This window comes from Microtus oregoni, unplaced genomic scaffold (genome assembly GCF_018167655.1).
Source record: "Microtus oregoni isolate MIOR12 unplaced genomic scaffold, Mior012 000112F_ref0000385, whole genome shotgun sequence".
Classification (NCBI taxonomy): Eukaryota; Metazoa; Chordata; class Mammalia; order Rodentia; family Cricetidae; genus Microtus; species Microtus oregoni.
In genome coordinates, this window is record NW_024544738.1 from 9,573 (window position 1) to 24,475 (window position 14,903).

Consider the following 14,903-nt stretch of genomic DNA (forward strand, 5'->3'; position numbering starts at 1 on the left):
GGTGCTGGGTGCTCAGTGCTTGCGGTGCTTGGTGCTCAGTGCTCAGGGTGCTGGGTTCTCAGTGCTCAGGGTGCTGGGTTCTCAGTGCTCAGGGTGCTGGGTGCTCAGTACTCAGGGCTCAGGGTGCCCAGTACTCGGGGTGCTCGGTGCTCAGTACTCAGGGTGCTGGGTGCTCAGTGCTCGGGGTGCTCAGTGCTCGGGGTGCTGGGTGCTCAGTGCTCAGGGTGCTGGGTGCTCAGTGCTCAGGGTGCTGGGTGCGCAGTGCTCGGGGTGCTGGGTGCTCAGTGCTCAGGGTGCTGGGTGCTCAGTGCTCGGGGTGCTCAGTGCTCAGTACTCAGGGTGCTGGGTGCTCAGTACTCAGGTTGCTGGGTGCTCAGTGCTCAGGGTGCTGGCTGCTCAGTGCTCGGGGTGCTGGGTGCTTAGTGCTCAGGGGTGCTGGGTGCTCAGTACTCAGGGTGCTGGGTGCTCAGTGCTCATGGTGCTGGTTGCTCAGTGCTCGGGGTGCTCAGTGCTCGGGGTGCTGGGTGCTCAGTGCTCGGGGTGCTGGGTGCTCAGTACACAGGGTGCTCGGTGCTCAGTGCTCAGGGTGCTGGGTTCTCAGTACTCGGGGTGCTGGGTGCTCAGTGCTCAGGGTGCTGGGTGCTCAGTACTCAGGGTGCTCAGTGCTCAGGTTGCTGGGTGCTCAGTGCTCGGGGTGCTCAGTGCTCAGGGTGCTTTATGCTCAGTGCTCAGGGTGCTGGGAGCTCAGTGCTCTGGGTGATGGGTGCTCAGTGCTCGGGGTGCTGGTTGCTCAGTGCTCGGGGTGCTGGGTGCTCAGTGCTCAGGGTCCTCGGTGCTCAGTGCTCGGGGTGCTGGGTGCTCAGTACTCGGGGTGCTGGGTGCTCAGTGCTCAGGGTGCTGGGTGCTCAGTGCTCGGGGTGCTGGGTGCTCAGTGCTCGGGGTGCTGGGTGCTCAGTACTCAGGGTGCTGGGTGTTTAGTACTCATGGTGCTGGGTGCTCAGTGCTCAGTGTCCTGGGTGCTCAGTACTCAGGGTGCTGGGTACTCAGTGCTCAGGTTGCTGGGTGCTCAGTGCTCGGGGTGCTGGATGCTCAGTGCTCGGGGTGCTGGGTGCTCAGTGATCGGGGTGCTGGTTGCTCAGTGCTCGGGTTGCTGGCTGCTCAGTACTCTGGGTGCTGGCTGCTCAGTGCTCAGGGTGCTGGGTGCTCGGTACTCGGGGTGCTGGGTGCTCAGTGTTCAGGGTGCTGGGTGCTAAGTGCTCGGGGTGCTGGGTGCTCAGTGCTCGGGGTGCTGGGTGCTCAGTGATCAGGGTGCTGGTTGCTCAGTGCTCAGGGTGCTGGGTGCTCAGTACTCAGGGTGCTGGCTGCTCAGTGCTCAGGGTGCTGGGTGCTCGGTTCTCGGGGTGCTGGGTGCTCAGTGCTCAGGTTGCTGGGTGCTCAGTGCTCGGGGTGCTCAGTGCTCAGGGTGCTTTTTGCTCAGTGCTCAGGGTGCTGGGAGCTCAGTGCTCGGCGTGCTGGGTACTCAGTGCTCAAGGTGCTGGGTGCTCAGTGCTCCGGGTGCTCAGTGCTCAGTACTCAGGGTGCTGAGTGCTCAGTACTCAGGGTGCTGGGTGCTCAGTGCTCAGGGTGCTGGATGCTCAGTGCTCAGGGTGCTGGGTGCTCAGTACTCAGGGTGCTCGGTGCTCAGTGCTCAGGGTGCTTTGTGCTCAGTACTCAGGTTGCTGGGTGCTCAGTGCTCGGGGTGCTGTGTGCTCAGTGCTCAGGGTGCTGGGTGCTCAGTACTCAGGGCTCAGGGTGCTCAGTACTCGGGGTGCTCGGTGCTCAGTACTCAGGGTGTTGGGTGCTCAGCGCTCGGGTGCTCAGTGCTCGGGGTGCTGGTTGCTCAGTGCTCAGGGTGCTGGGAGCTCAGTGCTCAGGGTGCTGGGTGCGCAGTGCTCGTGCTGCTGGGTGCTCATTGCTCAGGGTGCTGGGTGCTCAGTGCTCGGGGTGCTCAGTGCTCAGTACTCAGGGTGCTGGGTGCTCAGTCCTCAGGGCGCTGGGTGCTCAGTGCTCAGGGTGCTGGGTGCTCAGTGCTCGGGGTGCTGGGTGCTTAGTGCTCAGGGGTGCTGGGTGCTCAGTACTCAGGGTGATGGGTGCTCAGTGCTCAGGGTGCTGGGTGCTCAGTCCTCGGGGTGCTCAGTGCTCGGGGTGCTGGGTGCTCAGTGCTCAGGGTGCTGGGTGCTCGGTGCTCAGGGTGCTGGGTGCGCAGTGCTCAGGGTGCTGGGTGCTCAGTGCTCAGGGTGCTGGGTGCTCACTTCTCGGGGTGCTCAGTGCTCAGTACTCAGGGTGCTGGGTGCTCAGTACTCAGGGTGCTGGGTGCTCAGTGCTCAGGGTGCTGGGTGCTCAGTGCTCAGGGTGCTGGGTGCTCAGTACTCAGGGCGCAGGGTGCTCAGTACTCGGGGTGCTCGGTGCTCAGTGCTCAGGGTGCTTTGTGCTCAGTACTCAGGTTGCTGGGTGCTAAGTGCTCGGGGTGCTGTGTGCTCAGTGCTTGGGGTGCTGGGTGCTCAGTGCTCAGGGTGCTGGGTGCTCAGTGCTCAGGGTGCTGGGTGCTCAGTGCTCAGGGTGCTGGGTGCTCAGTACTCAGGGCTCAGGGTGCTCAGTACTCGGGGTGCTCGGTGCTCAGTGCTCATGGTGCTTTGTGCTCAGTACTCAGGTTGCTGGGTGCTCAGTGCTCGGGGTGCTCAGTGCTCAGTACTCAGGGTGCTGGGTGCTCAGTGCTCAGGGTGCTGGGTTCTCAGTGCTCAGGGTGCTGGGTTCTCAGTGCTCAGGGTGCTGGGTGCTCAGTGCTCGGGGTGCTGGGTGCTTAGTGCTCAGGGGTGCTGGGTGCTCAGTACTCAGGGTGATGGGTGCTCAGTGCTCAGGGTGCTGGGTGCTCAGTCCTCGGGGTGCTCAGTGCTCGGGGTGCTGGGTGCTCAGTGCTCAGGGTGCTGGGTGCTCGGTGCTCAGGGTGCTGGGTGCGCAGTGCTCAGGGTGCTGGGTGCTCAGTGCTCAGGGTACTGGGTGCTCACTTCTCGGGGTGCTCAGTGCTCAGTACTCAGGGTGCTGGGTGCTCAGTACTCAGGGTGCTGGGTGCTCAGTGCTCAGGGTGCTGGGTGCTCAGTGCTCAGGGTGCTGGGTGCTCAGTACTCAGGGCGCAGGGTGCTCAGTACTCGGGGTGCTCGGTGCTCAGTGCTCAGGGTGCTTTGTGCTCAGTACTCAGGTTGCTGGGTGCTAAGTGCTCGGGGTGCTGTGTGCTCAGTGCTTGGGGTGCTGGGTGCTCAGTGCTCAGGGTGCTGGGTGCTCAGTGCTCAGGGTGCTGGGTGCTCAGTGCTCAGGGTGCTGGGTGCTCAGTACTCAGGGCTCAGGGTGCTCAGTACTCGGGGTGCTCGGTGCTCAGTGCTCATGGTGCTTTGTGCTCAGTACTCAGGTTGCTGGGTGCTCAGTGCTCGGGGTGCTGGGTGCTCAGTGCTTGCGGTGCTGGGTGCTCAGTGCTCAGGGTGCTGGGTTCTCAGTGCTCAGGGTGCTGGGTTCTCAGTGCTCAGGGTGCTGGGTGCTCAGTACTCAGGGCTCAGGGTGCCCAGTACTCGGGGTGCTCGGTGCTCAGTACTCAGGGTGCTGGGTGCTCAGTGCTCGGGGTGCTCAGTGCTCGGGGTGCTGGGTGCTCACTGCTCAGGGTGCTGGGTGCTCAGTGCTCAGGGTGCTGGGTGCGCAGTGCTCGGGGTGCTGGGTGCTCAGTGCTCAGGGTGCTGGGTGCTCAGTGCTTGGTGTGCTCTGTGCTCAGTACTCAGGGTGCTGGGTGCTCAGTACTCAGGTTGCTGGGTGCTCAGTGCTCAGGGTGCTGGCTGCTCAGTGCTCGGGGTGCTGGGTGCTTAGTGCTCAGGGGTGCTGGGTGCTCAGTACTCAGGGTGCTGGGTGCTCAGTGCTCAGGGTGCTGGTTGCTCAGTGCTCGGGGTGCTCAGTGCTCGGGGTGCTGGGTGCTCAGTGCTCGGGGTGCTGGGTGCTCAGTACTCAGGTTGCTCGGTGCTCAGTGCTCAGGGTGCTGGGTTCTCAGTACTCGGGGTGCTGGGTGCTCAGTGCTCAGGGTACTGGGTGCTCAGTACTCAGGGTGCTCAGTGCTCAGGTTGCTGGGTGCTCAGTGCTCGGGGTGCTCAGTGCTCAGGGTGCTTTATGCTCAGTGCTCAGGGTGCTGGGAGCTCAGTGCTCTGGGTGATGGGTGCTCAGTGCTCGGGGTGCTGGTTGCTCAGTGCTCGGGGTGCTGGGTGCTCAGTGCTCAGGGTCCTCGGTGCTCAGTGCTCGGGGTGCTGGGTGCTCAGTGCTCGGGGTGCTGGGTGCTCAGTACTCCGGGTGCTGGGTGCTCAGTGCTCAGGGTGCTGGGTGCTCAGTGCTCGGGGTGCTGGGTGCTCATTGCTCGGGGTGCTGGGTGCTCAGTACTCAGGGTGCTGGGTGTTTAGTACTCATTGTGCTGGGTGCTCAGTGCTCAGTGTCCTGGGTGCTCAGTACTCAGGGTGCTGGGTACTCAGTGCTCAGGTTGCTGGGTGCTCAGTGCTCGGGGTGCTGGATGCTCAGTGCTCGGGGTGATGGGTGCTCAGTGATCGGGGTGCTGGTTGCTCAGTGCTCGGGGCGCTGGCTGCTCAGTACTCTGAGTGCTGGCTGCTCAGTGCTCAGGGTGCTGGGTGCTCGGTACTCGGGGTGCTGGGTGCTCAGTGTTCAGGGTGCTGGGTGCTCAGTGCTCGGGGTGCTGGGTGCTCAGTGCTCGCGGTGCTGGGTGCTCAGTGATCAGGGTGCTGGTTGCTCAGTGCTCAGGGTGCTGGGTGCTCAGTACTCAGGGTGCTGGCTGCTCAGTGCTCAGGGTGCTGGGTGCTCGGTACTCGGGGTGCTGGGTGCTCAGTGCTCAGGGTGCTGGGTGCTCAGTGCTCGGGGTGCTCAGTGCTCAGGGTGCTTTTTGCTCAGTGCTCAGGGTGCTGGGAGCTCAGTGCTCGGGGTGCTGGGTGCTCAGTGCTCAAGGTGCTGGGTGCTCAGTGCTCGGGGTGCTCAGTGCTCAGTACTCAGGGTGCTGAGTGCTCAGTACTCAGGGTGCTGGGTGCTCAGTGCTCAGGGTGCTGGATGCTCAGTGCTCAGGGTGCTGGGTGCTCAGTACTCAGGGCTCAGGGTGCTCAGTACTCAGGGTGCTCGGTGCTCAGTGCTCAGGGTGCTTTGTGCTCAGTACTCAGGTTGCTGGGTGCTCAGTGCTCGGGGTGCTGGGTGCTCAGTGCTCAGGGTGCTGGGTGCTCAGTACTCAGGGCTCAGGGTGCTCAGTACTCGGGGTGCTCAGTGCTCAGTACTCAGGGTGTTGGGTGCTCAGTGCTCGGGTGCTCAGTGCTCGGGGTGCTGGTTGCTCAGTGCTCAGGGTGCTGGGAGCTCAGTGCTCAGGGTGCTGGGTGCGCAGTGCTCATGCTGCTGGGTGCTCAGTGCTCAGGGTGCTGGGTGCTCAGTGCTCGGGGTGCTCAGTGCTCAGTACTCAGGGTGCTGGGTGCTCAGTCCTCAGGGCGCTGGGTGCTCAGTGCTCAGGGTGCTGGGTGCTCAGTGCTCGGGGTGCTGGGTGCTTAGTGCTCAGGGGTGCTGGGTGCTCAGTACTCAGGGTGATGGGTGCTCAGTGCTCAGGGTGCTGGGTGCTCAGTCCTCGGGGTGCTCAGTGCTCGGGGTGCTGGGTGCTCAGTGCTCAGGGTGCTGGGTGCTCGGTGCTCAGGGTGCTGGGTGCGCAGTGCTCAGGGTGCTGGGTGCTCAGTGCTCAGGGTTCTGGGTGCTCAGTGCTCGGGGTGCTCAGTGCTCAGTACTCAGGGTGCTGGGTGCTCAGTACTCAGGGTGCTGGGTGCTCAGTGCTCAGGGTGCTGGGTGCTCACTGCTCAGGGTGCTGGGTGCTCAGTACTCAGGGCTCAGGGTGCTCAGTACTCGGGGTGCTCAGTGCTCAGTACTCAGGGTGTTGGGTGCTCAGTGCTCGGGTGCTCAGTGCTCGGGGTGCTGGTTGCTCAGTGCTCAGGGTGCTGGGAGCTCAGTGCTCAGGGTGCTGGGTGCTCAGTGCTCAGGGTGCTGGGTGCGCAGTGCTCAGGGTGCTGGGTGCTCAGTGCTCAGGGTGCTGGGTGCTCAGTGCTCGGGGTGCTCAGTGTTCAGTACTCAGGGTGCTGGGTGCTCAGTACTCAGGGTGCTGGGTGCTCAGTGCTCAGGGTGCTGGGTGCTCAGTGCTCAGGGTGCTGGGTGCTCAGTACTCAGGGCGCAGGGTGCTCAGTACTCGGGGTGCTCGGTGCTCAGTGCTCAGGGTGCTTTGTGCTCAGTACTCAGGTTGCTGCTTGCTAAGTGCTCGGGGTGCTGTGTGCTCAGTGCTTGGGGTGCTGGGTGCTCAGTGCTCAGGGTGCTGGGTGCTCAGTGCTCAGGGTGCTGGGTGCTCAGTGCTCAGGGTGCTGGGTGCTCAGTACTCAGGGCTCAGGGTGCTCAGTACTCGGGGTGCTCGGTGCTCAGTACTCAGGGTGCTTTGTGCTCAGTGCTCGGGGTGCTCAGTGCTCGGGGTGCTGGGTGCTCAGTGCTCAGGGTGCTGGGTGCTCAGTACTCAGGGTGCTGGGTGCGCAGTGCTTGGGGTGCTGGGTGCTCAGTGCTCAGGGTGCTGGGTGCTCAGTGCTCGGGGTGCTCAGTGCTCAGTACTCAGGGTGCTGGGTGCTCAGTACTCAGGGTGCTGGGTGCTCAGTGCTCAGGGTGCTGGTTGCTCAGTACTCGGGGTGCTGGGTGCTCAGTGCTCAGGGTGCTGGTTGCTCAGTGCTCGGGGTGCTCAGTGCTCGGGATGCTGGGTGCTCAGTTCTCGGGGTGCTGGGTGCTCAGTACTCAGGGTGCTTTTTGCTCAGTTCTCAGGGTGCTGGGTGCTCAGTACTCAGGGTGCTGGCTGCTCAGTTCTCAGGGTGCTGGGTGCTCAGTACTCGGGGTGCTGGGTGCTCAGTGCTCAGGGTGCTGGGTGCTCAGTACTCAGGGTACTCAGTGCTCAGGTTGCTGGGTGCTCAGTGCTCGGGGTGCTCAGCGCTCAGGGTGCTGAGTGCTCAGTGCTCAGGGTGCTGGGTGCTCAGTGCTCAGGGTGCTGGGTGCTCAGTGCTCAGGGTGCTGTGTGCTCAGTACTCAGCGTGCTGGGTGCTCAGTGCTCAGGGTGCTGGGTGTTCAGTGCTCAGGGTGCTGGGTGCTCAGTGCTCGGGGTGCTCAGTGCTCAGTACTCAGGGTGCTGTGTGCTCAGTGCTCAGGGTGCTGGGTGCTCAGTGCTCAGTGTGCTGGGTGCTCAGTGCTGAGGGTGCCTGGTTCTCAGTGCTCGGGGTGCTCAGTGCTCAGTACTCACGGTGCTGGGTGCTCAGTTCTCAGGTGCTCAGTGCTCAGGGTGCTGGGTGCTCAGTGCTCGGGGTGCTGGGTGCTTAGCGCTCAGTGGTGCTGGGTGCTCAGTACTCAGGGTGCTGAGTGCTCAGTGCTCAGGGTGCTGGGTGCTCAGTGCTCGGGGTGCTCAGTGCTCGGGGTGCTGGTTGCTCAGTGCTCGGGGTGCTGGGTGCTCAGTGCTCAGGGTGCTGGGTGCTCAGTGCTCGGGGTGCTGGGTGCTCAGTGCTCGGGGTGCTGGGTGCTCAGTGCTCAGGGTGCTGGGTGCTCAGTACTCAGGGCTCAGGGTGCTCAGTACTCGGGGTGCTCGGTGCTCAGTACTCAGGGTTATGGGTGCTCAGTGCTCGGGGTGCTCAGTGCTCGGGGTGCTGGGTGCTCAGTGCTCAGGGTGCTGTGTGCTCAGGGTGTTGGGTGCGCAGTGCTCAGGGTGCTGGGTGCTCAGTGCTCAGGGTGCTGGGTGCTCAGTGCTCGGGGTGCTCAGTGCTCAGTACTCAGGGTGCTGGGTGCTCAGTACTCAGGGTGCTGGGTGCTCAGTGCTCAGGGTGCTGGGTGCTCAGTGCTCAGGGTGCTGGGTGCTCAGTACTCAGGCCTCAGGGTGCTCAGTATTCGGGGTGCTCGGTGCTCAGTGGTCAGGGTGCTTTGTGCTCAGTACTCAGGTTGCTGGGTGCTCAGTGCTCGGGTTGCTGGGTGCTCAGTGCTCAGGGTGCTGGGTGCTCAGTGCTCAGGGTGCTGGGTGCGCAGTGCTCGGGGTGCTGGGTGCTCAGTGCTCAGGGTGCTGGGTGCTCAGTGCTCGGGGTGCTCAGTGCTCAGGGTGCTGGGTGCTCAGTACTCAGGGTGCTGGGTGCTCAGTGCTCAGGGTGCTAGGAGTCTCAGTGCTCGGGGTGCTTGGTGCTTAGTGCTCAGGGGTGCTGGGTGCTCAGTACTCAGGGTGCTGGGTGCTCAGTGCTCAGGGTGCTGGGTGCTCAGTGCTCGGGGTGCTCAGTGTTCGGGGTGCTGGGTGCTCAGTGCTCAGTGCTCAGGGTGCTCAGTGCTTAGGGTGCTGGGTTCTCAGTACTCAGGGAGCTCGGTGCTCAGTGCTCAGGGTGCTGGGTGCTTAGTGCTCAGGGGTGCTGGGTGCTCAGTACTCAGGGTGCTGGGTTCCCAGTGTTCGGGGTGCTGGGTGCTCAGTGCTCGGGGTGCTGGGTTCTCAGTACTCAGGGTGCTGGGTGCTCAGTGCTCGGGGTGCTCAGTGCTCGGGGTGCTGGGTGCTCAGTGCTCGGGGTGCTGGGTGCTTATTTCTCGGGGTGCTGGGTGCTTAGTACTCAGGGTGCTCAGTGCTCAGTGCTCGGGGTGCTGGGTGCTCAGTGTGACCCCGCGTGACCCCACGTGACCCCGTTTTTTTGTTCCTTTTAGGACACGTTTGGTATGGTTGGATCCGGTTTGAACCGGTTTGTTCCGGTCTGATTGAGTTTACCCGGCTTGACACGGTCAGAACAGGTTTGCATCTGGTCTGATCTGGTGTGATCCGGTTTGGAACCGGTCTGAACCGGTTTGTACTGATCTAAACTAGTTTGATCCACACTGAACCAGTTCGATCCGGTCTGATCCAGTTTGATTCTGTTTTGAACCGGTCTGAACCAGTTTGAACCAGTCTGAATGTTTGATCCACACTGAACCAGTTCGGTCCGGTCTGATCCAGTTTGATTCCGCTTTGAACCGGGCGAAGTTGGTTTGATTCGGTCTGCACCAGTCTAAACCAGTTTGATCCGGTCTGAACCAGTTCCATCTGGTTTTGAATCTGTCAAAAGCCACTTTGAACTGTTCTAAACTGGTATGGATCCAGTTTGAACCGGTTTGATCCTGTTCTGATCCGGTTTGAACCAGTTTGATCCGGTTTTGAGCTGGTCTAAATCACTTTTTACGGATCTAAACCACTTTGAACCATACTGAACCGGTTTGAACCGGTTCAAACCAGTTTGATCCGCTTTTGAACCAGGCTAAGCCGGTCTGATCTCGTTTGATCCGGTTTGAGATGCTTCTAGACGGGTTTGCACTGGTCCGATCCGGTGTCAGTCATCGCTCCAGTCTCATGGGTGCTGAGTGTTGCGCTGAGTCCTCCCGGGTGCTGCGCTGAGTCCTCCCGGGTGCTGTGCTGAGTCTTCTCCGTGTGTTTCTGTGTCCCGAGTGCTGACATCACACGGGCGTGGGTGCGAGAAAGGTCACGGGCGTGCGCGAGAAAGGTCATGGGTGGTGCGAGAAAGGTCACGGGCGTGCGCGAGTAAGGTGACGGGCACGGGTGCGAGAAAGGTCACACGTGGTGTGAGAAAGGTCACGGGCGTGTGTGAGAAAGGTCACACGTGTGTGCGAGAAAGGTCACGCGTGGTGTGAGAAAGGTCACGGGCGTGTGTAAGAAAGGTCACACGTGTGTGCGAGAAAGGTCACGGGCGTGTGCGAGAAAGGTCACGGCGTGTGCGAGAAAGGTCACGGCGTGTGCGAGAAAGGTCACGCGTGGGTGCGAGAAAGGTCACGCGTGGGTGCGAGAAAGGTCACGGGCGTGTGCGAGAAAGGTCACGCGTGGGTGCGAGAAAGGTCACGGGCGTGGTGTGAGAAAGGTCACGGGCGTGGTGCGAGAAAGGTCACGGTCGTGTGCGCGAGAAAGGTCACGGGGGGTGAGAAAAAGGTCACACGCCTGTGTGCGAGAAAGGTCACACGTGTTTGCGAGAAAGGTCACGCGTGGTGTGAGAATGGTCACGGGCGTGTGTGAGAAAAGTCACGCGTGTGTGCGAGAAAGGTCACGCGTGTGCACGAGAAAGGTCACGGGCGTGTGCAAAAAAGGTCACGGGCATGCGCGTACGAGAAAGGTCACGGGCGTGGCGCGAGAAAGGTCACGCGTGGGTGCGAGAAAGGTTACGGGCGTGTGCGTGAGAAAGGTCACGGGCGTGGGTACGAGAAAGGTCATGGGCGTGTGTGAGAAAGGTCACGGGCGTGTGCGCGAGAAAGGTCACAGGCGTGTGCGCGAGAAAGGTCACGGGTATGTGCGAGAAAGGTCACGCGTGGTGCGAGAAAGGTCACGGGCTTGTGCGCGAGAAAGGTCACAGGCGTGTGCGCGAGAAAGGTCACGGGTGTGTGCGAGAAAGGTCACGTGTGGTGCGAGTAAGGTCACGCGTGAGATCGGTGTCAGTCACCACTAGAAGCCCCGCCCACCAGGGTGATGTCGTTCCTAGACTTCGACCCCGCCCACCCACTCCACGCCGGTGTCACTCCACACTCAGCCCCGCCCACCCCACGCGTGTCCCACGCAGCCCCAGGCCCCGCCCCACGGACTCGAGTTCGAGAAAAACCGTTTATTGGCATCGTGTTCCCCCTCCCCCCCACCGCTCTGTGCAAACCCTCCCGGGTCGCACACGTATGACACACGTATGACGGTTGTGATCGTGTTTCCCCCCCCCCCCCGGCCGCCCCCCGTGTTCACGAAGTTCCCGCGAATTCAGTCCTGCGGCCACGGCGGCGTCCGTGTCTGTGCTTCCCGTGTCCCACGAGTTTTTCATGTCTATATTTTTTATCGATTTTTTTTTCCCCAGCAGAGTCCGCGTGTCCGTGTCAAGATAAAAGTCCACACCCTCCCGGTGGGCGCCACACGCGGGACCGAAAAAAATCGGCAAACGGGGAGACCCGCGCCCCTCCCCCAAAAAACGAGATTAAACCGCGGGTGGGGGGGAAATCGAGAGTCTCCTCCGCATGAGTCCGCGTGGACGTAACCGGAACCCGCCACCCGCCCGCTATACCCGCGTGGTCGAGTGTCCGTGCGGCAGGTTCGACCCGCTCTGCCCCCCACCGCCGCCGCCGCCCACGCCGCCCACGAAGGCGTTGAACGCCAGCATCCCGGAGGCCGATCCCACCCGCCGTGGCCGTGGCGATGGTGCTGGGCGCCAGGAGCGCGACGTCGTCGGGCGAGCGCCGCAGCGTGAGCGCGTAGTCGGGCGGGCAGGCTGCGCAGATCCCCCCCCCCGTGATGGCGGCGGCGGTGGCGTCCGTGGCCGCGTCCACGCCGTTTCCGCCCACGCCGCCATCATGGCGCTGGCCGGGCCGAGTCGGCGGCGGTGGTGGCGGCGGCAGCGTTTTTTTTCGCCGCCGTCGGGAACCCGCCGACCCCGTGGCCGTGGCGCCCGTGTCCCGCGTGCAGCCGCCGGTGCGTCTCATGGCGCCGCCGGTCCTTCTTGTAGTAGAGCGCGGCGAAGGCCAGGACGTTGAGCAGCAGCAGCGAGGCGCCGACCGCGATCGTCACGCTCAGCTCCGTGGCGTAGTCGCGCTTCGTCTCGATCAGCACAGTGGCGTCCTCCGCGTGGTTGGCGTGTCCTTGGGCGCGGGTCCCGCGTGGGCGCAGCCCGTGCTCGCCCCTCGCCGCCGTGACCGCGGGCCTCCGCGTGGCGGCCCAGGGCTTGCCGTGCGCGCGGCGGGCGTCCTTGTCGGCGGCGTCCGCGCCGTGGTCACGCGTGTTTTTGGCGTGGGCCGTGTCCCCGCCACCGTCCCCGCCGGGCGCCCGCGGGGTGGTGCTGACGTACTGCAGGAGGTCGCGCAGGCCGTGCAGGTGGGTCACGAGCTCGGGCCAGAAGGCGACCTTGGCGGCGCGGTAGTGGTCTCGAACCCGGGGCCGCAGCCCGATGTGCAGGTACAGCTGCTCCCGCGGGTCGTACTTGGACCAGGCCACCGCCTCGAACCGGTTCGGGCGCGTGTGGAGGAACGTGGTGTCCTGTGGCACCGGGCGGTTGGGGTCCCTGCGGGGGGGCGGGGGGGGGGGGGGAGGAGGACACGCGTGAAACGTGGGACGTCACGCGTGTGATGTCGTGCGTGATGTCGTCCGTGTTGCGTGTGATGTCGTGCGTGATGTCATCCGTGTTGTGTGTGATGTCGCGCGTGATGTCATCAGTGGGACGTGTGATGTCATGCGTGTTCGGTGTGATGTCACGCGTGATGTCGTGCATGAAGCCGGCCGTGTTGCGTGTGGTGTTGTGCGTGTTGCGTGTGATGTCACGTGTGGGACGTGTGGGGCCATGCTTGTCCCCCCGGGGGTCGTACGAGGGTCGCTCAGGGGTCGGGGTGGGGTCGCACGGGGGGGGGGGGGGGGGTCACTGCGGGGTCATCAGGGTCACACAAATTTCAAGGCGTGACGTCACGGGATGCCGCAAGCACCCGAGCCTGCCGTGACCCCGCCATGACCCCACCGCGACCCCGTGTTGACCCCGCGACGACCCCACCGCGACCCCGTGCTGACCCCGATGACTCCACAATCACGTTGCCCTAACCCTGTGTCGACCCCACCATGACCCCACCGAATGGTCAACCTAACCCCGTGTTGAACCCATGTTGACCCCGTGACGACCCCACCCTGACCCCCTGTTGACCCCGCAATGACCCCACTCTCTTGTCGCCCTGACCCTGACCCCACCGCGACCCCCCGCGACCCCGCGCTCACCCCATCTTGGCGAAGTTGGTCCAGTAGGTCATGACGACGGCGCTGAGCATGACGTCCTCGTGGGAGAAGTTGCATGCGAAGAGGTCGTTGGCGGCGGCGTCGGCGTCGTCCGAGGTCGCCATGGGGACGCCGAACACGTAGGGGACCTTGTCGCCCTGCGCGGCCTCGGCCCCGCCCCCTGCACCCCCGGCCCCGCCCCCGGCCCCACCCCCGCAGCGGTGGCAGAAGGCGTAGAAGTACGTGGGCGAGCCATAGCGTGCGTGCAGGTCCGCGGTGGCCACGGCGGGCGCCACCCACTGGTGGTCCGTGAACAGCGCCACCAGCGTCTGCCGCCGCCACGCTGCCCCGCGCTCCCGCGACGCCCAGTCCGTGTACATGAACTTCACCGTCTCCCGCAGCGCCGCGCGCCCGTCGCCGTTCCCGCCGTCCCCGCCGCCGTATAGCCGGTCGACGAACGTGGCGATGGCGTGGTCGAACGCGGCGGCCCCCACGCCGCCGCGCGGGTCCTCGCCTTCGTCGTCATACGTGTGTTCCGTGTTTTCGCCGTCGTGATTCGCACGTGCGTCCCCATCCTCGCCGCGACTCGCACTCGTGCGTTCCGCGCCGTCGTACGCGTTTCCCGTGTCGACGTCGTGACTTGCACCTGCGCCGTCGTCGTCATACGTGTCTGCCGTGTCTTCACCGTCGTGATTCGCACCCGCGCCCCCGCCCCAAACGAGGCCGTCCACGAAGCGCAGCCCCTCGCCCTGGTTGACGCCCAGCATGACGTCGTAGTTGTGGAACTCGCCCTGCTCCATGAGGATCTGCGGGTCATCAGGGATCACGTCCCCGTCCAACACCGGCCCGAACGCCACGTGGTACGCCCCCGCCGCCGCCACTCGCACCCGGGGCCGCGACACCTCCCGCCAGCCCGCGCCCCGCAGGCACTGCACCAGCGCCGACGTGTCCCACGACCCCGGCGAGGGTGACCCCGGTGACGACCCCGGCGATGACCCCGGTGACCCCGGCGACGACCCAGGGCCGTAGCCCAGCTGCTCCGCCAGCGCCCGCGTGGACTTGGCTGGCTGGTAGTTCACTGCCCAGATCGACAGGGCCGTTCCGGTCTGGATGATCGTCTTCTGGAAGAGGCCTGCGGGGGGGGGGGGGGGGGGGGCGGGGGGTGAGTCAGCGCTCGGGGGTCAGAGAGGAAGTGGGGGTGCTGGGGGCTGGGTCATCCGGGGGCTGGGTGCTGTGCAGAGTCCTCCCGGGTGCTGTGCTGAGCCTTCCTGGGTACTGAGTGGCGTGTTCAGTCCTCCTGGGTGCTGTGCTGAGTCCTCCCGGGTGCTGTGCTGAGTCCTCCTGAGTTCTGTGCTGAATTCTCCTGGGTACTGAGTGGTGTGTTCAGTCCACCTGGGTGCTGCGCTGAGTCCTCCCGGGTGCTGAGCTGAGTCCTCACCGGGTACGTAGTGGTGTGTTCAGTCCTCCTGGGTGCTGTGCTGAGTTCTCCCCGGGTGCTGGGGGCTGAGTCCTCCCGGGTGCTTGGCTGAGTCTCCAGGTGCTGTGCTGAGTCCTCCTGGGTACTTAGTGGCGTGTTCAGTCCTCCTGGGTGCTGTGCTGAGTCCCCAGGTGCTGGGTTGAGTCCTTCCGGGTGTTAGGTGCTGTGCTGAGTCCTCCCGGGTGCTGTGCTGAGTCCTCCCGGGTGCTGTGCTGAGTCCCCAGGTGGTGGGCTGAGTCCTTCCAGGTGTTAGGTGCTGCGCTGAGTCCTCCTGGGTGCTGTGCTGAGTCCTCCTGGGTGCTGTGCTCAGTCCCCCCGGGTGCTGGGCCGAGTCCTCCCAGGTGATTGACAGCTGACCCCATCGCCCTCCTGACCTCTGATTGACAGGTCACCGCCCCCCCCACACCCAGACCTGACCTTCGACCCCCGGCTCCCCGGGAGGTCATGGCGATGAAGTCATGGGTCACCCACTACGCGGGCCGCCCTGAACCAAGATGGCCGCCGTGACCCCTGACCTCCCACCCGTGACCCCTTCTGACCCCCCCCCCCCCCCCCCCCCCGTCACGGACCCGGAAGTGACGTCATCGC

General features: G+C 64.1%; 1 protein-coding gene and 1 pseudogene across 1 annotated transcript; both read right to left on the reverse strand.

Moving 5' to 3' along the window:
* Positions 1-380: 380 nt before the first annotated feature.
* Positions 381-11,438, reverse strand: LOC121443722 (annotated as a pseudogene).
* On the reverse strand, positions 10,832-14,900 carry LOC121443723 (neuroligin 4-like). Its single transcript, XM_041645521.1, has 3 exons — positions 14,885-14,900; positions 12,842-13,970; positions 10,832-12,143 (listed from the first exon to the last, which is right to left on the reverse strand). Exons 1-3 carry the CDS (start codon positions 14,898-14,900, stop codon positions 11,438-11,440), a joined length of 1,851 nt encoding a protein of 616 aa, XP_041501455.1. The 3' UTR covers positions 10,832-11,437.
* Positions 14,901-14,903: the final 3 nt, after the last annotated feature.

Coding starts and splice junctions, on each gene's coding strand:
- LOC121443723 (XM_041645521.1), bottom strand. Junction 12,144..12,841: donor ACCAACTTCGCCAAGATGGG/GTGAGCGCGGGG, acceptor GCCCCCCCGCAG/GGACCCCAACCGCCCGGTGC.